This window comes from Leptidea sinapis, chromosome 24, assembly GCF_905404315.1.
Source record: "Leptidea sinapis chromosome 24, ilLepSina1.1, whole genome shotgun sequence".
NCBI classification, from domain to species: Eukaryota; Metazoa; Arthropoda; class Insecta; order Lepidoptera; family Pieridae; genus Leptidea; species Leptidea sinapis.
Window position 1 is genome coordinate 11,017,811 of NC_066288.1, and position 27,833 is coordinate 11,045,643.

The following is a 27,833-nucleotide window of genomic DNA, read 5'->3' on the forward strand; positions in this document are numbered from 1 at the left end:
ACGTGCCACATGTTGTGTTAAACTTTGCCAATAGTTGAACGTAAAATTGTGGCGTAGTGAAACTTTGTAAAAATAATACTACAAGAAATAAGAAAGAGACTAGGATCACATATCATCAGTAAGTATTTTATATTTTATTAATTTCAATGTCAAATAACACGAAGTGTATGTTACAAAATTTGAAAGATGCCATTGAGTGTCAAGATGCCACGCGCACAAGCATCTAATAATTGCCGTAATAAAAAAGCTATTGTTCCCAGGTAGTGCAGTATCTAGTTGGAGCGCAGCGGAGACCAAACCTTAATCTAAGAGAATTGATCAGTTTTCAGACTATACTTATATTTTAATAGTCTGTGGGGTATTTTGCTCAGAACGCTGCCTAGAAATAGCACTTTTCCTATAAAACAGTTGCACTATATGCAAGGAATAGAATAGTAGATTGTTAACCGAGGGTCGAAAGAATCAATTCCCGAGGTATTTAGACGCCCGAGCGCAGTGAGGTCGACTATAGTCCGAGTAGGAATTGATTCTTTTACCCGAGTTAAACACTCTACTTTTCATTTCGAATATGAGGAAAATAAAACTAGTTGTTTATCCCGCTAATTTATGTCGACTTTTTAAATTTCAAATATGGAACTTACCGCGTAATTGTTGCAGCTTATTCCACTCAAAGAAGTTTGCGCTAAGTTAAGGTATTCAGCAGTGGAGTAATAGGATTTACGACAGAGCCATTTTTTATAAAACATTTAAATTTTTTATAGAAGACTTTATTTAGAAGTGTATACATTTACCGTTAAAGCTATTATGTATCTTATGAAGCCTACTAGAATTAGTTACAAGCAATCCCTTATTTCTAGTGTTATAATAATGAAAATCACTATTAAGAGCAAAAAGGTGACGGTTTTTGTGAACATATATTAGATTTTCATAAATGTACTGACAATGAACAGTCATAATATTTATTTCTTTAAATTTTTTTTTGAGAGACTGCCTATAACCAAGCTGATATATAGCACAATTAAATTTATTATCAAATTTATAAACGAAAAAATTTATATCAAATATAAATATAATGTTCATATGTTTTTGCTAATTTTTAATTTTACTAACATAGTTTTAAGTACTACTCTACTAACAATATATGGATTTATAATGGCCTGAATTAAATGAATTTTATTTTATTTTTTATTTCTTTATAGACATATACAAGACTAGCTGACCCGGCAAACGTTGTTTTGCCATATAAAGTATAATTCACGCGATAGTTTTATAAGTAATAAAATATTGCCTATATTATAGCCTGTACATCATTTTGTTCTATTGTCAATAGTTTTTGCAGCGCACGCAAAAATAGGTTTTCGATTTTACACCTTGTGTTACAAAATAGCAATTTTATTACGGATCCCTATTTTAAAAAAAAACATAGCCTATAGCCTTCCCCGATAAATGGACTACCCAACACTGAAAGAATCATTCAAATCGGACCAGTAGTACCAGAGATTAGCGCGTTCAAACAAACAAACAAACAAACACTGCAGCTTTATAATATTAGTATAGATTTATCAATGATACGTCACTCGAAGGATTAGCTCACTGGAAAAGCACTCGCACGGTTCGTTTCATAAATTTTGTTTATAAATTTAATTTGTGTAACGTCTTGATAGACTATGACAGCTGTGAAAACGTCAAAAAAAAGATGAGGTTACCAGTTAACCTCTAATATAAGCAATGCACGCACACTAATACAAAGTGACGTACAAATCGCGAGTGTAAGACTTAGCCTGTCACGCACATTAATGTAATAAGTCTGGTCTATACATCGGTTCTCCAGCAGCAAGAGGCTCATTTTAGACGTATAAATTATCTAAGGTGTTTTCTTATATGGATAAGTCACGTATAATTTCAAGATGTGACACTATAGATATATTTCTATTGTCCACAGGAATAATGACACTCAGCCGCGGCCCGTGTGACCTCGACAACATGAGTCTGTTCCAAGACCTCAAACTAAAGAGGCGGAAAGTTGACTCCAGGTGCAGCAGTGATGGTAAGCTATTTACATCATAAGAGGGGGTAAACGGGCAAAAGGATCACGGGATGGGCAAAAGGATCACGGGATGGGCAACTGCCCATGGACATCCGCAACAACAAGGGCCAAGAGATGCGTTGCCAGCTTTTAAAGTGGGAGTATGCTCTTTTCTTGAAGGTCCCTAACGGCCCTTCCCAATATACTATCTACTGATAGAGATAAATTACTAACTTCTACCGTCAGTAATTAGCTATCAATAATCTGAAGCTGTCCCAATATACCCGATGAGTCATTCTTATCGCCTTATATTGGGACGCGTGAATTGAAATAACCATACAAACTTCTATCGCTGGTAAGCTATACGTCGTCCCAATGACAGACAGCGTGTACAGATAAGTTACCGTCAATATGTTTATTGGGACAGAAAAGCCAACGATACTTAAGATTTTTAACTCGAGTAAGACATAGACTGAATATTGGGAACGGCCGTAAGTGTGTGTGTGTAATTTGTGGTAGCCAAAAGTGTACAAGGATCAAAATAACCAAGAAATTAAAATCAACAATCTCTAAGAGATTGGTTGATTTTACCATGGCTTCTGGGTCTATTAGAGTTCAGACGACTTTGTATACAATCCTACTTTAATATTATGTGGAATCATCTACCAGCAAAGGGTTTTCGAACCAATACTTGGATACCTTACCTCAAATTTTCGTCCATGTATCGCATGTCGCATTACAGCCGGCCGCGGAATAGGGGTGAAGTTGAATCATTAATTACAACTACTACTTTCAAGTCAGTTTGGCCGAGTTGCCTAAGACGCCAGATTTACGCTCCGGATTCCGAGAGTTCGGGTTCGAAACCCACACCTGACAAAGGTTTTATTTATTACATTATATTTTTATTTTATAAATAAGAAAAGCATAATATTATATATAATATTTTATGAAAAAGGTTTCACTTGCATTGTGGTTTCATAAAACCCCACAATCGATTTACATACTATTTATACTATATTTGACAATACTTTTACATACTATTTATTAAACACCAATAGACGAGAGGTGAACCTTGATGGTAGCTAATCACTCTCGCCGATTACATTCACTTCTATCTCTTCCATTTGTGTGCGGCGTTGTCCTGTTGAAGTTGGTTAATTGAATATCAAAATTTTAGCGATATTTTGTCTCCCATAATAAAAACTTTACGTTATATTGCCCCGGGGCAACAAATGCTTGACATTTGTATATTGACCTCTTAATAATTTTAAATGTTCTTCAAGATGTATGTAGGAACGTTTCGATTCTAAGTTAAACAAAGGATTAAAACGAATTACGTACGTGTAAGGTCAGGCACGGTTGCTATTGTCATTCTCTTCAAGATCTCGACGTGTTGCGACTCGGATCACGAAGTGCCTGTCACTTTCGAATGCGTCGCTCACTTCGAACGCAATACACTAATTTCGTTTTCATTCAGACGTGATTCTATTGCTACCGAGGAGCTTAAAGTTGAAAAACGCACTAAAGCGCATCAAATTCTAAATATGTTTATTCAAAATAGTATTGAAAATCTCATAATGAACGTCAAAAACTACCACACATTCTAAAGCCTCAGACCTCAGAAAAACGGGCGCAAGAAACCCAATGGGTTTTTTTTCCTCATTTAGTTACAGTATCGTACGATAATATATCTAATTAAATAGCCTCCGACAGCTCTGAAAACGTCGATAAAAATTGAGTTTAAAGTCAACTTTTATTTAGAGCAAAGCACGCACTCGCTAGTGTAAGTCGTATCTTGTCACGCACACTAAAGTAATAAACCTGGCCTGTTTCTATGGAATGTCTAACACGTCTTATATAAATTGCGATAATATATAAAACTGCAAAAATATATTAAACTAATAATAAATAAAAACAGAATGGTCGTGTTTAAGTCTAGTATCAATATTTAAGATTTGCAAGGACTCTGTCAATGTCATCACAAACTGCGTCTAATTTTCTAAGGATACAAAACTTGATCATTTCCTGTATCAATAAATGAAAAACAACATAAAAATAAAATGATTATAAATTATTATACAATCAAAACATTGTTTCGTTGTAATATTGTAACGTTTTGAAATGGGTTTATAACATATAACTAAAATCAACCTAGGTTGTAATTACAGAATACGAAAATTCTTTTTTTTTTTAATTTATTAATTGCATTGGCTACGAGGCTATCAGCTTAAACCACAAAGCATTATCAAACAAATATAACAATTCCCTTAACAGTTTTAAATTATAATCCTAAACGATTAGAATATTAAAAATAATATGAAGAAGGTTTTACTAAAAAAAATTATTACATCATAATTTATTATTTATTCTTCTGTAAAAAAAAACTTTTTGGGCTTCCGTGTAGATTAGGCTGCAATGAATTACATAGTTATAACTTTATATTTAATTAGGGTGATCATTTGTGAATTTAGTAATAGATGTCTTTACTAATATACGTGATACATATATGCATAGATATAGATACTATATAGGTATTTTATATAAAAATAATATTACCGGCGAGTAAACCGCGAAGCACACCTAGTGCAAAACAATGACAAACTAAGCGTGCAAGAGAAAAGAACATCTCTAAGGGAGATACAGCAAGATAAAATATAAAAGGGAAGCGAATTTATTGTTACTGTAACTGATTTTGTTTAACAAGTCGTCAACAGTCAGCCACACTTAGCATTAGCTCCTTAGTATTTTGAATGTAAAACGACTAGCTAACGCACACATTGACAAATCAAATTTGGTAACAAATTATCGGACTGTCAGATCATCTTAATGCTAGTATATCCTAAATGTATGCCTTAAACAGTGTCTAATATTTGCAATTAAATAGTAATATAAGCATAAATATAAAAGAGGGGAAAAAAAAGTTTCCAATTACAACACGTAATTTAAATTCTAAAAAAGAGCATAAATTGATGGCTACTTAAAAATAGTTTCAACGAAATACCGAAGAGAGATAATCGGCAAAGACATAATACATAAATAATGACAGAGAAAGTACTAAATGATCGTGCCGTAATTGTGACCCCATGAATAATACAAGAGAGAAAGATCATTGTCATACCACGTAACATTTGGCTCGGAGCTATTATACCGTGCTGAGAAGATGAATCGATCCGTCTCGCGAAATCAAAAGCTAAAACCATCTTGATCTTGGTAGTAAGACATAATTGTGTTGAAAAAATATTCGAGCATTAAATTATTTATAGAACAACGTGAGTCTAGATAATGACGCTGTGGCGTTAAGCGTAACGTTGGTCTGAGTGTGACGTATCCAGTGACGGCGTCCCAGGTCCAATTGTGGCGTCGTGGTGGCGTAGAGATTGTGACGCACCCCTTGCAATTACACTTGTGCGCATTCAAGATAAACGGGTATCGCTTGTGAGTGCAAATAATAAAAACGTTTGTTTCGTCCACGCCTCGGTGGCTGTTTCGTCACTAATTGTTTTCTTTTTTATCTTCTTGAGCTTGACATTACTCATTGAAGTCAATGCAATTGTGTCGATACTGTAAACAATTTTAGCAAACAAAGTTTGTAAATATAGAATTTGAACACGGAATAGTAATATAGGATATTTTTAAATGCTAAGTATATTTCATTTAAATAGAACAAAAACTATTGTTTTTTCTCTACGCATTGAAAATTTCTCTTATATTTTCTGTTTTAATTTACCTTTTTATTGTAAAAATTTATCTAGTATGTTAATTAGTTAAATATAATAAATAGTATTAAAAATAACTTACTCTTTGAGAACCCTTGCTGATAGACGCTTCTAGAATAGTTTATAAAGCTATTAAAAATCCCACATTTGTGTTTTAATAATATTGTGAACTTTTAAAAAAAAAATCCCAAAACGAGGAAATAAGAAATCGATGAATTGAATCAGTTAAGTAATCGAAGGAATTGAAAAGATGTGTTTATTTAAAACCGAAATACATAATATGCTTATTAAGAAGGTCTGAGTAGTTTCCGACGCGAGGTGGATATCGCACGCCCGACACGTGGCGCTAGATTGGGGAGGCTGGGGTTGTAGTGACCTACTTTCTCTTATGTCAGTGACCGATTGCGACCTTCGCTTGCACAATCGAAAAAACCGCTCCCAATCAATGTATACAAAGTCAGATTGCACACGTCTTTTGTTTTCAAATTACTTCAGCTCTCTTTGCATTTGTAAAGTTTAATTTATACGCAAATGATACGAATACTGAAAGGAAATTTAGACAATTAACTTAAACACTTCGGAATTAATTAATGTTTACGGGTTGATGTGTCGGTGTCAGTCATTGCATTGTTTTTATCACAACTATCGAAGGAATGGAAGAATAATGCCTAGTAGTAAGTTTTTTTTTGGGGCGATGTGTATGCTTTTACAAGAAGATCCCAGTAAATGTTCAAAACAAAAGTATTACGTTATTCAAAAGAATTGTTGAAAAACGTTTGTGTGGTAAAGGTTACTATAACATAATTGACATTCTTAATGATACCACAGATTGGGAATGGAGTTACCGCCCTCAGGTTATTAAATAATAAGTTTAATTGCACAATATTACTTTGTAAACATATTTTTAAAAATCGATGATTAAATAAAGCCCGCTGAGTTTGTTGCGCCCGTTCTTCTAAAGTCTGAGGCATTCATTTTGGAATGGGTGGTAGTTTTTGACTTTCAATAAGTGATGTCACATCCTATGTGAAATAAAAATATTTGAATTTGAAGAAGTATCTTCTGACATTGCATCATAATTATTATGGACTTGGTGCTGCCTCCGATGTCGTCTACATGGACGTTAAAAGCGTGATAATAGCCTTTATGTTGTCCCAACTTCTTGTTAGTAAACTTTGGACCAACAAAACTTTTTTCTATGTAATGAAATTTATGACTGTATTTTGATCAAATACAGTCGTAAATTTCCGCCACCGACAATCACTGGCAACATCAGGAGAATTACAGGAGCGTTGTCGGCGTTGTAGAAAGGTATACGCGCTTTTGTTTTGTCTTAACAGTAGTTTCAGTAATTAAAGTGTTCAAAAACAGACAGACGGTTTTTTTGATTCTCATTTTTCTCTTTAGCTTTTATCATCTACAAATGGTTTTTTAAAAAAAAACGAATGTACACACACGTCGACTCAACAGTTTTATTTTATACTAGTGGACCCAACAGACGTTGTCCTGTACACATGTTTTAAATTTGAAAAATCGGTCCAACCGTTAGGAGCAGTTCACTAACATACACATGAGCAGGAGAATTATATTATATGGGCGGAATTGAGAATCTAAACCAATCTCAAATTCACTGAAACAAACAAAAAAGTCATCAAAATCAGTCCAGCCGTTTAGGAGGTAGTTTAATTGTGAATCTAAACCATTTTCGAATCCACCTGAAGACACACACCAATCTCAAATTCACTGGAACACACAAAAATATCATCAAAATCGGTCCAGCCGTTTAGGAGGAGTTCAGTGACATACACACGCACACAAGAATTATATATATAAAGATATATAAAATTCTCGTGTCACAATGTTACTTGCCATACTCCTCTGAAACAGGTAGATCGATTTTTATGTATAATATGCATATTCGATAGGTTTATAAATCGGTCGTAATCCTTTTTTCATACCGCTAAAATATTTTACTGCTTATTTTTAATTAATGTAAATGGCAATATAACGTTAAAATTTGATACCAAAATTTTATGTATGATGCGGGACTCGAACCCGCGACCTCTCGGGATCCGTCCGACCGCTCCTACCGACTGAGCGTATACTGACTTGTTCAACTCTCAGGTTGTGGCTCCATGTAAAGGATCTACGTTACAGTTGATAACCAGCTGCTCAACTGAAATTGCCTTGAGATGCCGCTCTTTCAAATCTAAACAATTTGTTATTTTATTGTTGGAGTGTAATGTGTTATCTACATATATATAATGAAAATGGTCTTTCTTTGAGGCTCTTTCACGCCTAAACTACTGATCGTATCGACATCAAACTACCACCATTCCATGCGAAATTTATCCTATATGGTTAATGGCTACTTATTTTTCAAAATCCAACGTTCCTCCATTAATTTATTTCCTTTTAAAATTCGCCCAGCTAGAGTATAATTTGGTTAGAAATTTTATTTATAAAATTAATCCCAGAAGTGAGGAATATCACTTTAAAAATAACAAATTGTTTAAAACAACATTTGCCGGGTCAGTTAGTGATAGTACATAAATACCTATAGATAGATTGGCTTAGGACATTTATCTAGCGCGTAGTGAGTAGCCTAGGACCTTAACCAATTGCATCACATGGCTAGAAAGATCGGTCCCCAGTCCCCACCAATGATGTGGCAAAGGACGCCGAATGAAATAGAGATCGTCCTCGAAGCGAGAGCGGTGCACGCGTTGCAATAGTCATTGTGCTGTTGCATTTTGCACGCACGGCCGTCTAGTGACCTAATAGTGGTATTGGAGGGAGGCGTCGGGACGCGCGGGGAGCGTTGCCGCTTGTGCGGTAGGTCGGGCTCACAGCGACCGACTCGCTCGCCGCGCCCGCTAGCCAACACTGGAAAACTTTCTTCGTGACTTTTCCGCGCGTGAACACCGTCCTTACAGTACAGTACAACAATGTGACATCGCCTCCGGACAAACAACGCGGTACGCGCGAACACGTGGCCAGCTGACTTAATGATCAACAAACGGACAGTGGTACGCGATGTAAATTTACGTTTTGGAGACGGCTATCGGCGCATATGGATTTAGTAAAAAAAAGTCGGTAAAGTTTATAGTATCGTAATTTTGATTTTTACTTTTCACTAAAATCTAACATTAGTATAAGCTTTTACAAATTCTTTTTTTAAGTTTTTATTTATATATCAATATTTTAACTAAAGATAGCGGTAAAATAATGTCATCTCCAGATTTTTTTTCTAAACTATAACTCAATTATTTTAGCGTCGTTAAAGAGGGCTAGTGTTAAATAGTCTATGTCGAATTATATCTAAGCCCATTGTGTGTGCAAAGCCGCGGGTGCAAGCTAGCTTCCGGGCGAACAGCGCTCCGCATCTGCGCTTTCACTTTCTCTTTGCACTCAACACCGCATCTCGCGCGCTCAATGCAACTACACGCTTCCTGTACTTTCAGTACAGTTTCATTACTTTCCGTATTCCGTGTTCTTATACAACCTCGATACACCTGAATCAGTACGCATCGATACTCTAGCCGATAGGATTGTTTTAATTAAATAAATTAGTTTTCTATGTAGTCGTGGTTGCAACGCTCGCGTCTATCGTGACGCAACAGCTAATCTAGTCGGCCGCGGCGGGAAGTGCAGTGTCGCGTCCCTCCCGCCTCGCCCCGCACCTTCACAACTACTAGTGTACCGCGCGGTCGTTGACATTTCACCTAGTTTCTATTTAGCGTTTCTTGGAGACTGCGATCCTTATTTTCCTTTTGTGTTACACATTGGTAAGCGTGGTGCGTGTTTACAGGCGAGTCAGCAGCGGACACCAGTACGTCATCTCCGGATCCCGGCCCACCTTCGCCGCGTATGGCTGAGGCTGGCTGCAGCAGTCCGCCGCATCCGCCGCCCGTGTTTGACGGCGGCGGCTCGCCATCACCATCTCCAGCCTGCCATCCTACTGTCATCCGCTCTGCGCCTCCTAACTCAGTCATCAAGTTCGAGGGAGCCCCTCCGAACATAAAGCGAGAAAGTTCACCAGCTGCAAAACATGACTCTCCGTCACCCGTCTCATCGGTTAAGATGGAGGTGCCACCACCTGAGCAGCCCCAGCCTTATAGGCCAAGATCTCTTGCTCCACCACCGCCAAACCATCCTTCCCTATCACCAAACCACTGGCCTCCAGCGGCGTGCATAAACGGTGTAAAACCAGAACTGATAGGAGGACATTTCCCACCGCAGCCAGTTGAACAAAAATCTGGTGCCAGGAATACTGCACAATGGAGAGGTGCACCTGCCGTTATTATGGGTGAATCTGGAGGAGTTCGAACTATGTTCTGGACTTTACCAGCACCCACATCTGCAGGAGAACCAGGTGCAAGTGCATCACATACGCCAACACCACCAGCGTCTGATCCAAACACCTGTACCGAAGAATCAGCAGCACGACTTTTACTTAACTTGGGTGGAGAATTGAGGCGGACGCAAGGGCCACGGCTAAACATGGAGTTATTATGGGCTGGTGACGTATCACAACTGCCTGCTCATCATCAGATGCATGCGCTCAACCTTAGTGCTGCAGCCGGCGGTGTCTCCAACGTTCCAAGCTTACCAAGTGCGAGCTCTCTAGCAGCACGTCCAGAACTGAGGACATATGCTCCGGAAACCGAGCGTGACGAAGACGAGCAACCCATGATCTGCATGATATGTGAAGATAAGGCTACCGGACTCCATTATGGAATAATAACATGTGAAGGCTGTAAGGGTTTCTTTAAGAGAACTGTACAAAATCGACGGGTGTATACTTGTGTGGCAGATGGCGGCTGCGAAATAACAAAGGCGCAAAGGAATCGATGCCAGTACTGTCGATTTAAAAAATGTATTGAACAAGGCATGGTATTACAAGGTACGTATCTTTAGCTAGAAATTAAATTTTTTAGAACCGAGATTGCTTATTAAGATGATGTTTATTTGCAGCTGTCCGAGAAGACCGTATGCCAGGGGGCAGAAATAGTGGGGCTGTGTACAACTTATACAAAGTCAAATACAAAAAACATAAGAAGGCCAACGCAAAGGCGGCATCAGCTACAAGTAGAGCATCACCTCCTGACAAGCCTAAGGACCCCTTACCGCCTCTCCCACCGCATCTCGTCAATGGGACCATACTAAAGACTGCATTAACGAACCCTAGTGAGGTAACGTAATCCCCTTTTTATACTCATATATCTTTTATACGATTTACTTTGTACAAAAAAAAATAAAAAGCTCGCTGAGTTTCTAGCGCCCGTTCTTCTCAGGTCTGAGGCATACTATTTCGGATGGGTGGTAGTTTTTGATGTTTAATAAGTGATTTTAAAGCCTATTTTGAACAATATCTGAATTTATTTTTGAATAATATTTAATAGTAGATATCTACGAATCTATCTATGTCATAACAGAATCTGTAAACTATTTTCATCCGCTTCTAGATTTTGTCTTTGCATCCTAACCATGATCACCCAAGATTATTAAAAAGATAATGAATATTTTAATAATAAATATGTTTGATGCCCATAACAGTGACAAAATGATCTAAATCATAAGATATCACAAAACGGCTTAAGGCTTCAAACCATACGACCTCGATTAAATCGAACGGCGCCGATTCCCTTGATACATAAAGATTATCTGTGGCTGCAGTTATACCGGCACCACAAGCTTTAATCAAAACTTCAACAATTACTTGCATTTTAGTGTTTTAACTATTTGAAGTATTAGGCATTCTAATAAACCTGAGTTGACTTGATCAGTAAGAGCAAAATATTTAATTGACAATAATATTAAAAGATTTTCTAAATGTAGTTACTTTATCAACAGAAATATGGTTCTATTTTGTATTAATCTGGACTTGATAATGTTTTAATTTTTATCATGTGGTTTGATGCAGTCGCTGCTTTTATGATAAGGTGTGAAGAGATGAGAGAGCCAGATGGTAAATGAAATGCCCTGTCCAATTTGAAAATAGAAAATTTTAAACAGCATTGCGTTCGATAGTTCGAGACATTAAGTTTAGCTCTCAGAGGCCTAGGAATTTCACTAGCTAGGTTATTCAAACTGAAATACAAAATCTAACTCCTAATAAATTTTATGCAGGTGGTTCATTTGAGAGCAAGACTGGAAAGTGCTGTTTCATCGTCCAGAGATCGTGCAATTCCATTAGACAGAGCTTTGCACATGATCAGAGCACTAATCGACTGTGACGCGATGGAGGATATCGCAACCGTACGCCATTTACCTGATCTCCTCCATGACACGTCCGAAATCGGTGATAAATTATGCAGGATTGGTGATTCTATAGTCCACAAAATGGTTGCATGGACGAAGAAGTTACCATTCATCATGGAGATACCAATGGAAATACATTCAAAGCTGCTAATGGAGAAATGGCATGAGATCTCAGTACTGACTACAGCTGCATATCAGGCAATGCATGGAAAGCTGGCTCATGCACCACCTTCTTCGGATAATGAACACGATTTTATGCAGGAAGTAAGTTAAGCCCATTTTCTTAGTATTAGATAATTTTCTTAATTTAGTGCACGTTGAACAATCTTAATTCAAAAACCAATAAGACCTTTTATCGTAATATGTCTGCCCAGAATAAAAAAAAAATCTCTCCAAACAATTGTTTTTTGCATATCCGTATTAAGCTAGCAAATTCCAATATTGGCTTGCCTTCACTTTATAAGATATAATCGTTATATTTACCATGAATCGAAAGATTTTTGATTTGTAGGATATTAAGATGTTGTTATGAAATGAAACCGTTAGCAGTCACTATAGATTTATATTTTTTTATTTACTATAGATTTTATTAAGAGGGTTTGACTTTAGCCGCACTGTGATTTTAACATTTGAAAAAACATTGAAATATCGGAAAATTCTCCAACCATTGTAAATTTCGCATTTTTGATGTTATTATATTAATAATTACCTAAAAAGGAGTCTACATATGATTATTAAGCATATGATAGTTTCTTTTTTAATTATAAGATAGTTTGAATTTAGAATGTGGTGTATTGTTTATTATAATCTGTGTAGAATTGTATACCTCAGTGAGTTGCCTCACGATTTGAGGTAATCGAGTGGTCGCATTCATTTTAAACTTCCGCATTATACCTGAGCGCAGTTACGTGGTCTATATCGTTACATAATCGATAGAAAGTCGTCTCAACTGCACTCCAACCCTCACCATGCATAACTATTGGAAATATTTGAAACATACAAGTTTGCGTTCTTCCCTTCATCAAATATTCCCAGATTTTTTCCATACAAACATGTTCGGCAGTTCTCTCGTTAGTTCAGTTCATCTCCGGTCTGGCGCACCTAAGTATGAGCTCAAAACATTTAAAACACTTAGAGCTGCTGGAATTGTCGGGGACCCAGAGCTCTGTGAACAGCGGTCACCTGGCGTTGCGTAGAGACGTCGCTTCGTGTCTTCTATTGCATTTATCACGGGGAGTGTTTCTAAGAGCTGTTCCACCTGATTCCTGCCGCCAAATTCCACCTTAGCACGACTCGCTACAAATAAGGTTATCGTCTCTACCATCTGGAGGAGGTTTTCAAGGAACTTTTTTGTACGTGGAACGGACAACAAAGCTGTAGAATGAGCTTCCTTGTGCGCTGTTTACGGGACGATACGACATGCGTACACTTTCCTTGAAAACCGGCAACGCTCCTGGGATACCTCTGGTTTTTTTAAAAGAATGGTCGGTGATCACTTAACACCAGATGACGCGTACGCTTGTTTGTCCATCTTTTCCATAAAAAGAAAGAATAACTACCATATTGTATTACAATATATTTACGAAGATTTTAACAATCCCACAGCATTCAATGATCTCTTCAGTTGTAAGTTATAGACAAGAAAACATGAGTGATGGAAATCAACTCAACTGCTTCATGCATTACATAAAGAAAATGCAGTAATCACGCTAGCTATACAAAAACTGTATTGTTTTCATTGTCTAGTGCATTTCCTTGTGTGTTTCAGAATTACGTAAGCACTAACTACATATTTTTCGTACCACGATGAATGTAACGTAAGACATAATTGCGATACAAAATAATGTTAAACTATCTTGTTTCGCTCGTGAGACAGTTTTATTCTATTTTATTATAATTGGAAAACTTACAGCTAAATAAAATAATAGTTAGGAAAATATATACATTAAAGGCTTTTCTTTACAACACATATAGTTAGTAGCTAATTACAGAATAACGATATATACATCAATATTATTAAAACAGAGGTTCTAATTAATTTGAGAAAAGAACATATGATAGTAACGTTTAAATTATAAAATTAAATTGTTTAATTTAGATTTATTATTAGATTGATCTAAGACAGTTTTTGAGCACAAATTATCATTGTAATTGATACTATTATGTTGATTTATAACTAAATTTCAATCTGAATAATTATTAGTTCACGAACTTATTGTTAACAATTTCGCAAATGCCGATCATTAGAACTTTGACGCTATAATTTTCGTCGAAGGAGCTTGATTTTCAAGCACATTAAACAATATTGGCTAGGCTTGCATTTGAAATTAAATTTTTATTTAATTAGCATTCCAGTTTCAAATTAAGGACTTTTCTTATAAACGGCATAGTAATGCATTTATCAAAACATAAATATATATACGAATCTAAAATGTATATCAATTTCTTATAATTTATTACATTTGACGGTAGTTATATAATTTCATTTATTTATAAGAGCATTTCTAGATGCATTTGTTGTTTGTTTTTTTTACGAATACGTTCTTTCAGGTGAATGCGAACTTAAGAACGCTTCAGAACTGTTTGACGTCGCTGATGGGGAGACCCATCACTCTGGACCAGCTTCGACTGGACGTCGGGCTGGTGGTTGAGAAGATGACGCAAATAACCTGTGTGTTCAGGCGCATACAACTTCGCATGGAGGAATACGTGTGCCTCAAAGTCTACATACTTCTTAATCAAGGTATGTCATTATATAGAAGAGTTGGTTTAAACTGTAAACACACCCATTTCTTGTAATCACTGTATTTGAGCAGAGTTTGTACTAAGAATTCACAATTAGTAAAATAATACTCGAACTTAGAACTCTCGCTTATATAAGTAAAATAGAATGCTCAATTGGATCCTATAAATGATGGATGGACTTCCCTAGTTTCTGAAATACTAAGATACGCGGAGAGCATTGAAATTATTGTATAATTAATTCAATTATTCTTTAATATTCCTTTTGTTTGTAATTTTTCTTTAAGTGTTTCTTCTAATTAGTGTAAGTGGAACTGCCATCCTAATTGGACAATAAATGAATAAATAAATAAGGCACGATAGCCAACTGTGTTAATACTAGCAAATGTAAGTTAGCACTGCTGTAGTGCCGACTATCTTACACTAATCAATTTAAAATTCACTGACGAAAAGATCTGAATATGATATGCTATTATTATTTGGAATATCTTAAAGCTCCGTGACGTTGGCAGCGTTGACATATTAACTAATCAATGTTTGCTGACAAACATTACTTGCAAACTTCTGTCTTTCAAATATTGCGACCAATTTCACGACCTATATAGCCCAGTAGTTGGTGACCTCACCTACTGAACTAGAGGTCCTGGGTTATAATCCCGGTAGGTAAAGGTAAATATGGATGTTTAAAGTTTGACGTGATAAAGATGGACTTAAAATAATTTCAAGAAACAAAACTAAAGCGAATTAATAAATTAATTTTTAACTCATCAAAATGGGGGTAGTTATAATTAATTAAAATTATTGCGAAAGAAACATAACGTATAATTTACATAGTACTAACTACTACTAATCATAATTTTATGTTTAGAATTTTTCGGTTTTTGAAGGACCTGAGCGGCATTTCTTTGTAATGTACAGGGCGTATCAATTACCATGAGCTGAACGTCCTGCTCTATTTGTTCTTTATTGTCATAAACCTCGACTTAACCGAGTAGTATACAAAACAAGTTTATGTTTGTACCTGGTGTTAACATTATGACTATCACAGTTTCTAGCAAATTCATATTACATTACATTTTATATTTTTAACTTATCAGATTTAGCCTGAGCGAAGTTGGAGCTAGCGACTAGAAATCAATATACATATTATATGCATGGTTCATTCGAATGCGGTAGTAATCCACTTATAGACGAGTAGGGGGTGCATCAGTCTAAGCTTAATGTAGGTCAGTTACTAGCTAGGCGTCATATGTAGCTGTTTTGCTAAGCGTTACATAACTTCATTTAATATCCTCTCACAACTTTGTAACACTTACTAAAGTAACCATTTATTATCATTACAGGAAACTCTATCCTGCACATAACAATTGAATACAAATTAACTATTTCTTGATTTGAATTTATTTAAATTAATATCAACATTAATTTATTTAAAAAAACTCACTTACGTTTTTTTCCTAACTGGAGCATTATCTTTTCTGAAATTTTGCATTCTAGTTAATAATAATACATATATTAAACTTGAAATATTTTAATTCAAAATAGCTTTTAGTGGGAGGCTCCTTTGCACAGAATGCCGGCTAGATACGCCGCTATATGCTTTTCCTGCCATGAAGCAGTAATGTGTAAGCATTATTGTGTTTCGGTTTGTAGGGCGCGGTAGCTAGTCAAATTACAGGGCGAATCAGACTTAACATCTTAAAATTTGTCTCAATGTGACGAGCGCAATTGTAGTGCCGCACAGAATTATTGGGTTTTTGAAGAATCCTGAGCGACACTGCGTATCAATTACCATCCGCTGAACGCATACAAATATATTTTTTGCGGTTTATTTATCATCCTAAAAAATCATGAGTGGGCTTCTTCCATGCGTTTCTCAAGGAATTTTCTTCCAAACATTAAATATTGGGACTGTTTTATTTCTAAGTTCTTCTGATATGGATAGCATTGATGTATAACCATAAAGTGATACGTTTGTCCTCTGTTATATTCTACTCTATAAAACATATAACGTCTAAATTAGCAGTGTTATAAATAATATAATATTCTGAGACCGTCGGTCGTGATTGAAAGCTTGAAAGGGTAACTCGTTAAGAACTTAATGATTTATCGCACATGTAACCTACATATTATAATGTCTACCAATGCGCCTCTAGTCATTAACTGTAACATTTATGAGATTTAAAATAATTTCTAATACCAAATTTTCGCAAGATTAATTTTATTTTCGTCCAAATTACAAGCAAATATAATTTACCACAATAATAATAAAATCAATTGCAGACTGAACTTGGACAATAAATTTTAATCTTACACTTAAAAATATGTTTAGTTGTGAAAGTATTTAAAATTAAATTCTATAAAAAAGATGAGCTGTGCTTAAATTGTAACAAATAAATATACTAGTAAAAAGATAATTAATTCATGACACTGATGATTGAGAAAATTTAAATTTAAAAATATCTCGAGTCAATACATGACTGAAATACAGTTGATGTGAAATTACCATTATACGTACTGTGATAGAATTTCTCGAAGATATTATAGATACAGTTGATGTGAAATTACCATTATAATTACCGTATTATTAATAGATAGAGAGTTATGGAAACAAAATATTATTTGTAGCGAAACGCTTAAAAGGAAAATAATAGGTTTCCGATAAGAGTTCGCACAGTCCTGCGCATGCGCAATAACTATGACATCCTGCACTATCGCACTAACTGTAAGTAGGTCACAGCATTCAATGTTGTTGAAAAACTATTTTCACCGAACTGTAACTTTCGTTCGTTCGTTGGATTTTTTTGCCAGTTTGGTACAAAATATCCACCAAATAATTCTAGGTTTGTGGCATTGATTACTAATATAATAATGATCTTTACAATAGATGGATAGACGTCCATATTGATAAAAATGGAAAATGATTTTTTTGAAAATGAATTTCCTATGGGTTGATTATGACTGAAATAAATGATTATTATTATTATTACAATATCTACCGTGTGATACGTAGACCATATACGGCTAATAATAATAATATTGACAATATTTTATACAAATTATCTTGCCCCAAACTAGACATAGCCTGTTCTATCTATTTAATAATAATAAATGAGCTGAACGTCCTGCTCGTCTCGTGCCTTATTGTCTTAAAAAAAATTATTCAAAAGCGCCTAGTTTAAGCCTATTTGAATAAAGTTTATTTAATTTTGACAGTTTATTTATACAGTTACTGGGGTAAACTCACCATAAAAATAGCTCACAACGTGTTATGGTTTCTGTAAAACAACCAAATTTCGTGTCGTGGCTATTACGCTATACGAATACACAACGCGATGTGGCTATGTAAAAACGCCATGGATAAAAGATTATTTGAGTTCGATTGAATCTAATAAGACAAGTTTTAAAGAGCATAGATCTATTTCGCATTCATAAGCTGAACCGTTAGATTCTGGTTCCGTAAAAGCTACGGTGAAATGGAAAGCGCTTGCGCAACACTGCTGTACTAATGTGTGTGTGAGCGTGTTACTGTGTGAGTGATGAAACCGCCACCTATGTTTTGTAATATCAATTTATAAAATTTCCTTTCACTGTTTGAGAGTTGTATTCTCAGTGTTTTAAGCGCTCTTGAAACTTGTCAGCTTTATTTACTCTAGTGGAAACAATAGTAGAATCATTTTAGCTCAATATTTTGTTTCTGCAAAAGTTATGATGGGGAGCGTAAATCCCAAACGAAAATTTCAATAATTTTCAATAGCTGAATCATTATAGTTTAATTTTAAACAAAAACAATTTAAGTGAGAATAAGCGAAATGTCTTTATCTAGACGTTAAAAATATACTGAGATATTAAAACTAACTTTGGATAATACCAATCGTTAGTTATAAAGGCCAATCCTCAGTAAGTACTAGACAGTACATAAATAGTAACTTCACTGATTTATCACCGTAGCGAAATGCAGAACACAATGCACAGAACAGCTAGTTACGTTCAGGGCTGCCACTGGCTCAAGATATATTAAAATAATTTTAGTTTGCAGAGGAGAAAGGGCTCGACCTACGGTTAACTAAATGGAGTAAATGCGACCCTATGAGTTTATCTATTCGTTCATCTATATCAACATGTTGAAATTTTTATTTTATGAATATTAGGGATGGTAATTGATACGCCCCACCCAGTACAATTCAGTGCCGCTCAGGATTCTTGAAAAACCCAAAAATTCTGAGCGGCATTACAATTGCGCTCCTCACCTTGAGACATAAGATGTTAAGTCTCATTTACCCAGTAATTTCACTAGCTACGGCGCCCTTCAGACCGAAACACAGTAATGTTTACACATTACTGCTTCACGGCAGAAAGAGATGCCGTTGTGGTACCCATAATCTAGCCGGCTTCCTGTGCAAAGGAGCCTCCCACTAGTACATACATATTACGTAAAATTCATATTGTAAACACATAGATACTTCCACGATTTGAGACCATTGAAACTTAGTAGCTAATATTATTTTCAATAAAACATTCAATGGAAAAATTTGTTTCTCCAACCTTTATTTCTTTCGTAAAGTTTGTTCTCCCGTTGATGGTACTAATGAATGTTAGTATAATAATTAAATATAGATATTTTAAAGTACTGTCGCCAACCCTAGTTACGTCAGCACAACGGGACATTTCACTCTCGTTGGAAACCGAGATGCGGAAGGCAACTTTCTCTTTTGCCAAGCATTCGTAAAAAAGCAGATTAGCCGCCTCTAACTTTAACTCTCGAGTTGTCTTGCGTAATGGTGTTGTTTGACAAGTTCATAGCGTAATAGATCGCAAAACATTGACAATATTACTTAACGATACGTAAATACTAACTATAACAGTATAATAATAACTTAAAAATTATCTAAAAAACATTATTATTTAAAATAACATGATAAATGTGTTTCTCTTAATTGGAGTTAAAATTATTGTCATAATTTTTATTTTTAGTACAGCCGGCTTTTGGAAAATGTCAATTTAAGATCAAAAAACTATTTGGATAAAGTAATTAATCTGCATCACTGAATAAAGACACTGAATTATTAATTAAAAACGCAACATACTGTGTTAAGTGCGTGCGAAAGAGACGGCGCATGTTCGTGAGGACGGCTCGCTCATGCGGAGGTCAACGGCTAGCCGCGGTCGTTGCCCCGCTATCGGAGTGACCTAGTAAGCGACTGACGTCATCGCCGCACCGCGCGATCACTGCCATTGCTCACGATGACTTCTTACGCCATCTAGGAGCGAGTAGATGTACTAAGAACAATTTACAACTATACGTGTTTTCTATTTTGTTTTTTTTAGAAGTGGAACTAGAGGGCATCCAAGACCGATATGTGCAAGTTCTCAGAAGCTATTTGGAACACGCAGCGCCACATCATCCTGGAAGACTGCAGGAGCTATTCGCGCGGATACCCGAGGTAAATACATCTACCTAATCTTAAATTATTTATTATGTACCTATTGATTTCTGGAAAGGGTTTCTCGTTGGATAAATCTTTCGAATAGATAAACAGTCATAAATCAAAATTCCTGACATTCTATTTGCAAAGCCACTACAGGAGATGTTGTCAAACAACCCTTATTAGTAATTATTTTTGATAAATTTCGATTATAACTGAATATTTGACTTGTAAAAACGATTACGTTCAGTGCTTGAAAATCACGTTGCACTGGATGAAATTCAAATATTTAAAATTTAAATCACTTACTGATCGTCAAAAAATACCACCCATACGAAAATACAGACCAGAGAAGAGCGGGCGTAAAAAAGTCAGCCGGCTCCTTCTTTTTATTTTCAGTTTCGTCACAAATCACAATTTAATGTATTATTAAATAGCGTATTGTGGTATTATTATGATAGTAAGTTATAATCACTCTTTTTAAATCAGTCCAACATACTAAAAAATTAACATAAACGTTTTTAAAAACTCTTTTGAATTTCGTAACACATTTAAGTTTTAACAATTTAGTTTTGTACATTTTCTGGGATCATGTTAAAGCATATACATCGCCCAAGAAAAGACTTACTAACTCGACTTAACCGAGTAATAGGCATGTTATTAACATAATAACTTTATGTATGTTCCTGTTTTTTTTTTATTTAGTATACTGGATAATCTATAAAAATGTTATATACACCGATTCTATTATAGAAATATATGAATTATATTAAAGCTTTTTTGACAAAGAAGTCTTACAATAGTATAGTAGATTATATAGATGTTAATGAGGCATGGTTCTTGTCTGGTTCTTCGCAGGCCACCTACAATTGTATTATATTATATTTATTAGGCTAAGGTGTTATATGATTTAAAAGTTTTACTGGGATTACTTATTATGTAGCTTCATCACGTTTACCAAGTGTAGTTGCAATATGTTATGTTATTGTCACTTGCTATGGTAAATAAATATGTTTCGATTTCTCTATTTCTTTCCAGATCCAAGCGGCCGCAAACCTGTTACTTGAGAGCAAGATGTTCTACGTACCATTCGTGCTGAACTCTGCTGAGATCAGATAGTATATGGCCGACCAGGGTCTGTAGTTCTCGATGTACGAGCGACAGACTTCGAGCTCGCGGACACGCCGCGCGCTCTTGTTATAAAGCCGTTCCGAGCGGTCCACCACCTGTGTTCATCACCGGCTAGGATAAGCGCTCGCCATGTTCCTACTCATCATCGGCCATCATCATCGCAATGAGAGTCGCGTCTCCCGCCTACCATTCCCGTCGCGATGATCTAATCACTTCACCAATGACGGTTCATCAATTCATAAAGTTAATTTTCGTGTGATTTTAGTGCGAGCATCGAGTGCGGTACGATTCACGTAATGAGTAAACGTGTGTATTGGTATAATATTTAGAAGTGGAATTAAAACGTCCCAAATTACAGACTGATTTAAAGTTAATTGCTATTTTATAGGTACCAGGGACTTGATGCGTGTTTTATACGTGGTAGTGTAAACTACATAGTGTTAAATAGTTTATTAAATGCATATAATATAAATAAAATTTACGTTGATATTTTAATTTGTCTATCGAAGAATCGCATAATATATTATTCTTGTAAATATAGTAAATAAGCAACTTTTTTATATAATAGCTGTTAGGTTTTAAGTCATTGTTTTAGAATGTTGTTTCTTGTAAAATAATTATTAATATCGCTGTTTTAGTTTGCATTTTATATCGTCTAGGGTTCAACCAGTAGATTAATTTTTACTGGGTGTGTATTATTGGAAAAGTAAATTAATTTTATATGACTTGTTCGTAATGTTAATCGTAGCACTAAGTACATATTCTCAGTGTTTACCAAGACTGCTTCTTTACAATTCTACTGTTTATACTTACTTGTAACTTATGATTATTATGTGGAGGCGCATTATCGCGGTTGAGTCTGGTATGGTCACAATTAATGCATTTCTACTGCCAATAGTTCGATAATTGTGTGTATTAGACTAAGCCAGCGTACAAATTATAACTTGAAGCATCTATACAATGGGCAAGATGACAGTGTAATGAATCGAAGAAAAAATGGATTTAAGAAAAAAAAAATATTATGATAAAAAAGATTAAAAAAAATTACTCAGTCTTGAGTTTTGAAGACGTCACGCCTCAATTATCGTCACTATGCCGTTTGAAATTTACAATTCGGCTGTTATAAGAATTATATCGCGTTATAGTGAATTTTTGAGCTGTCATGTTATAATCGGCGGCCATGACACCTACCCGCGTTTTCGCGCATAATTCAAAGAATATGCGTAAAAATACATTCATTTCCATAACATATTATTTTATTTGCTGAATTAAAGTTTTTTTCGGAAAAATAATAAAACAGTCATCTGCCTATTCTTAATATGTTATCATCAACGATTTTAGCTTCCTTCTTTGTGTTCTATTGTACTATGGTCAAATTAGTAGCGTCTTAAAAATTAAATTCTCAATTTGGAATTGGACTTAATTTCTTTTATAACTAGACTGCGTGGTTTGATTTGTGTTTTTCATTACAAATTAAATAAACATAGCACAAAGATTGATGGAATATTATACTTGTTTTCAATACTTACTAAACATGAAACATATGTTGTTATTCTGTGGCATGTTCAATTATTATTGAAGGCTGACAGCTGTCAATTTGATTTAATGACTGAATGACAAAACATAGGTACTCTTTGTATGGTTACAGAATAACTCTTTTGCTTGTATGTTGCATCTAAAGTCTCTCTAGTCTCTACTTTTTTTCTAGCAACACATTTTAACCTTCTAGTACCTAAGTATTGTAATTTGTGTCATTTAAATTTCAGGATATTATTTTTATTCGCCAGGTGTACACATTATGGCCAAATGACGAACACTAAATTATAGTAATTAGTTTGATCAATTGTTTTCTTAACTAGTTAATTCGTCAATTAAGAAGACTTCTAAGATATTTGAATGCCGCAATAGTTTACTTCGGCATATTCTTAAAATGCCATAAAAAATGAAATGAGTATCAATGAACTACAATGCGAGATAATTATGCAAAAATAGTGCGCTTACCAATATGTTAACACGAAAAATTTATGACATTTTATTAATAATAGCTATACGTATTTCTAACACTGTCAATAAACAATGCCTATTTAAAATAACGTGCCGTTAATTTTTAATTAACTTATAATAAATAATAATATTATAGATATATTGAATTGTAATATTTGTTCCAGCAACGGTGAACTGTTACCAATTAGTGTAAGAATGAATGGGCGATGTTCTACAGCGCCACTTTTAAAATAAGTAATTGCAACCAAAAAGTTCGTTGTAAGGACTTATAGGTTCTAAGTTAAAAATTATTTCACCTTTGTGCTCTCAGAATAACTTAAAAAATTAACTGCACTAAGGCAACAATATTTCGACAAATTACATCTTATTTATCATTCAATCACGAATGAAAATCAGATCATTCATTAATTCTATTCATTTAGCACTAACGTTAGGAACGTACCAAGCCATTTCATAAAATAGCAATCACGTTACTAATCCATTTCGTTATTCAGTCAATCAACTTTAATATTATTAATAATTTACACAATTTTAATTAAGATATAACAGGCGACAGTTATTAAAGCTTATACCAATCCTTTACAATCAGAATAGTAGCATCTGTCGTAAATGCACGTACAGTAAATACAGTTAAATCAGTGCATTTCTTGCTAAAGACTGAATACTCACACTTTGTATTTCAATTACGTTAAACGTGCATCAGTGTAAGTTCGGATATAGGGTAAGCCCGGATAAATCAAACTTCATAACTTTATTGGTGGCAACGTCGCACGAAACATCACTTAATTCTGCCCTCGTTTTTGTTCCCCGCGTCTATCGATGCATTGCACTGTGTATGGTGTGACACAAAAAACAACTGCATTATCTTGACTTACCCTATATCCGAACTTTTACCCTGATGCACTTTAAGTTTTTGCCCCACATACATTAAATATGTTTTTATTAATAAGAAAAAAATTGTGTAGAATGTGAAATTAAATAATAAAACAATATATACCACAACATCCGATTTAGGTTATAATCTGATTTTGTATATAATATCTGTACACAAACATCTTTCACTATCTGAGTTCGAGATACTGAGTTAACACAGAAGAACTTTCCTTTTGTGTCATTGTTGGATATTGTTAGTTGAAAATATGTATAAATCAATCTTAATTATAATACATAGATTCTTGTTACCTGAATGAGTGAATCACGCCGGTTCCTCATTGTGTTACCATTAGTTAAGTATTAACTATTAGTTAACTTTATATGTATTTTACAGATAAGGTATACAACCAGTTACAGCACTGCCATTATATGTTTGCTTGTTTTCTTTTAACATACTTATCTGATGTTTACGAAATCCTAATAACGCATAGATTTAATAAAGTCTTAAAATCAAAACTAGACAACCATGTTCAATTTTACGGTAAGTACATCTTTGAATCTGTCTTAAGTCGTTTATTAAAATAAATTATTATCTAATACGAATTCGCATAATTCGTTTAAAAATGTTCTTATATCATGGTGCTCTATGGTTTTGCTACAATTCCTGAAACTTTTAAAATTAATTAATTGTTATTATTGATTTTACCGCGCAAATTGATTTATTAGTTACAAACACCTTATAATCGTTTTGGTGTTGAATCTAAAGTCTGAGGTTAGGATGCCTTTATAGATATAAATGTATCAATGAATAGAACAAGAACACCGTTCGTCTACATAAACGATATTGTAAGTATATTTTCATAGTAAAATAGTTTATTAAATTAGCCGCGATGTATCAACTGACATCTTGACGTAATATAAGAACAAAATATTGGCGTTGTACAAATGATAGTCTTGTTAGATAGTAGAGTAAAGAATTGGCGCATTACTGGCGGGTACCTAATTAGCGTAGGACATGAAAAGCCTATGGAGGCTATTAAATAATAAGTATGTAACTAAATGAAAATTGTAAATTATCCCTTTGTTTTACTTTGCTCTTGTGTTTTCCATCAAACCCTACGTTTTGGCATTATTCCATTGATTTATCGCTGTTAAATATATAACAAAATTTGATATTAATAATGTAGGTAATCGTCGCGTTCTAAACAACTTGAGTTGTATTTTAATTGTTATAATAGTCTCTATATAAATGTTGAATACTTAACAGTCCACGTATGCAGATCGTATACTTTGACAGCTAACCGAAATGGCGAGTAGCTTTACAGTAGTGCATTTTTATAAACAATTTTCGAAGATTTTATTGTTCAGTTCATATACATGTAGAAACTTTCACAAAAATAATTTGACTGATAAAAACTATGATTAATCTTAAAATAACTAAAACGTTAATGTATTTGTTAGTGTGAACTTGAATAGTTTTCACACTTACACCCGTAAGACGATAAATAGCTGTATCTAAGATATTAGGTGAGTAAGTTAATTGTTGTGTATTAAATAGCGTTTGTTATGAGAACACCTGTGGGAGCTGGATGATACAAAACGCTATTAATGTAGATAATACTTATATAAAACGTAAAACCATAAAATGTCTAATATAATATTTGAAAATGTTGATAAGTGTTGTTGTAATCACATGTCACAGATAACTTGCTCTTGGTACATGTTAAAAAGATCGCAATAAAGTCTCTTTGTATCATTATTTCGTATAACATTAAGACTATATTCCGGACTTATTAACAATACATAAAATGTATTCATAATTTTAACTTTACCATAATATTATACATTGATTATTCTACATGATGTAATCGATGTTTTATTATTATCATATTCGTGTTCGTATGTTTTTACAAACACGTTCGCTTATTGTCACGTTGAAAATAAACATTAAGGAAACCTAATTACAATTAAAATATAGATACCACGCAGTCTCACATCAAGTGCCTGAATAAAAAGATTTTGTATAAGCAAGTATACACTCGCTACCAACCACGAGATGGCAAGGAATCATTATATTATAAGGAGGAGTTCACAGTGAAACTTAGAATTGCAGGGCCCAATAGACATCTTTTAATAACGTCATAATTAATCATTATTTATGTATTAATTATGACGTTATGCAAGTTAAAGCCGCGTTATGAAAATTTTCAACAAACAAATTTCTAAGGGCGCGGCAAATATTCAACCAATCAGCAGACAGACACTGAGTAGAAAGAAATGGATTATTAGTTCCTGAATAAATAATAAAGAATATTAGTTCCTGCAATGAACTTTCATCACTGTGAACGTAAAGGTTGCGATGCACGTGTTTACTTACACACATAATATTAATAGTTTCATTTTGCTACTCGTGATTTTAGAGTTGGGTTCGCTCAATCACAAGACTTATCGCTTCAGATATAGATTACTCTTAAGTATTATGATACAGTAGGATTCATTGTAGTATCACAAAGTTGCTGAAGCAAATCCTCTATGGAAAAGGCTGTTGTTGAAAATTGACCAAGTTAAGATAAAACGACTGTTAGTAAATATTGATGATTTGATGTATTGGATACTGTCTGCCTGTGGTGCGCCGGGTAATGTATAGTCAATGAAAGCTGAACTGGTTTGCCAAGAGAAGTTACCTACAGTTGTGTTAACTTAGCAATGCATAACGTGTTTGTACTTTAATTTGTTTTTTTAGTTGTACTCTTGGAAATCAATGGTTAATAACTTAAGAAAATAAAACTGTATGTGAATTTCTAACTTATTATTTATGTGAGTGCCTCATTTGTTTAAAGAAGGAAGCTTCGAGAGAAGTATGTACCAAACATTTTATCAAAAGTCTGGGCTTCACCAAAGCAACTCTACATTATGACAGCCATACCTTCGATTATTGAATAAGTTGGTGATCTTCTAGATCGCCAAGTGCTGTAGATTCATAATGCTTTCCATCTAAGAGAGTAGAGCAATAGTAAAAGGCGTATAGATCAAGTATAGCAACCAGTCTATTTAATTTATAAAAAGTCCACGTTTAGGTACTAAAACCTTTACAAGTTAGCATTTTAAGTTCCAAATCATCTTATTTTTACATTATATGGGGGAACAGTCTAGTGACTGACCTTAGGAAAATAAGAATCACCGTCCATGGATATCTGCAAAACAAGACGTCTCACAAGTGTTACCAGCCTTTGCCGTGAGGGTGTGCTCAAAACTTCAAGGTAGCTATCTCGTAATGCTTCGGGAATACTGTGTGGAACCTGATAGTGGCTGTGCGAAGTAAAGCCATTTCGGTGTGAGACCATTTTGCAGATGCGCCGAACTAAAGATTGGATATACTGCCACTGGGCACTAATGAGAACGGAATGAAGAGTACCATACACTACAGCACCACATCAGCAATAAATTCACCACCGATACAGATGATCCAGAGATCATCATACTAAATATAGAACTTTGCCTCTACAGGTAGGATTCAATATCACAAAATCCATATATTATATGAATTGCTATAATGGATTTTGCGTTGCTATCTTTACCAACTGAGTCGGATAGTTATTCAGAGCTCTGCCTTATCATTGTGCATCAATTATGGGGATCGGTTGACGAGTA

At 34.6% G+C, this 27,833-nt stretch overlaps 1 protein-coding gene across 4 annotated transcripts in view; it reads left to right on the forward strand.

Annotated features, from left to right (window-relative positions):
* Nucleotides 1–26,987, forward strand: part of LOC126971840 (hormone receptor 4) — a 136,677-nt gene extending 109,690 nt beyond the window's left edge. For all 4 annotated transcript variants that reach the window (XM_050818339.1, XM_050818338.1, XM_050818336.1 and 1 more), the window contains 7 exons: nucleotides 1,943–2,047; nucleotides 9,554–10,648; nucleotides 10,720–10,937; nucleotides 11,875–12,270; nucleotides 14,557–14,749; nucleotides 20,077–20,192; nucleotides 21,213–26,987. In XM_050818339.1, coding sequence (XP_050674296.1) covers nucleotides 1,948–2,047; nucleotides 9,554–10,648; nucleotides 10,720–10,937; nucleotides 11,875–12,270; nucleotides 14,557–14,749; nucleotides 20,077–20,192; nucleotides 21,213–21,293 — 2,199 coding nt within the window. In that variant the 5' untranslated portion in view covers nucleotides 1,943–1,947 and the 3' untranslated portion in view covers nucleotides 21,294–26,987. The remainder of the gene's footprint in view (nucleotides 1–1,942; nucleotides 2,048–9,553; nucleotides 10,649–10,719; nucleotides 10,938–11,874; nucleotides 12,271–14,556; nucleotides 14,750–20,076; nucleotides 20,193–21,212) is intronic.
* The last annotated feature ends 846 nt before the right edge of the window (nucleotides 26,988–27,833 follow it).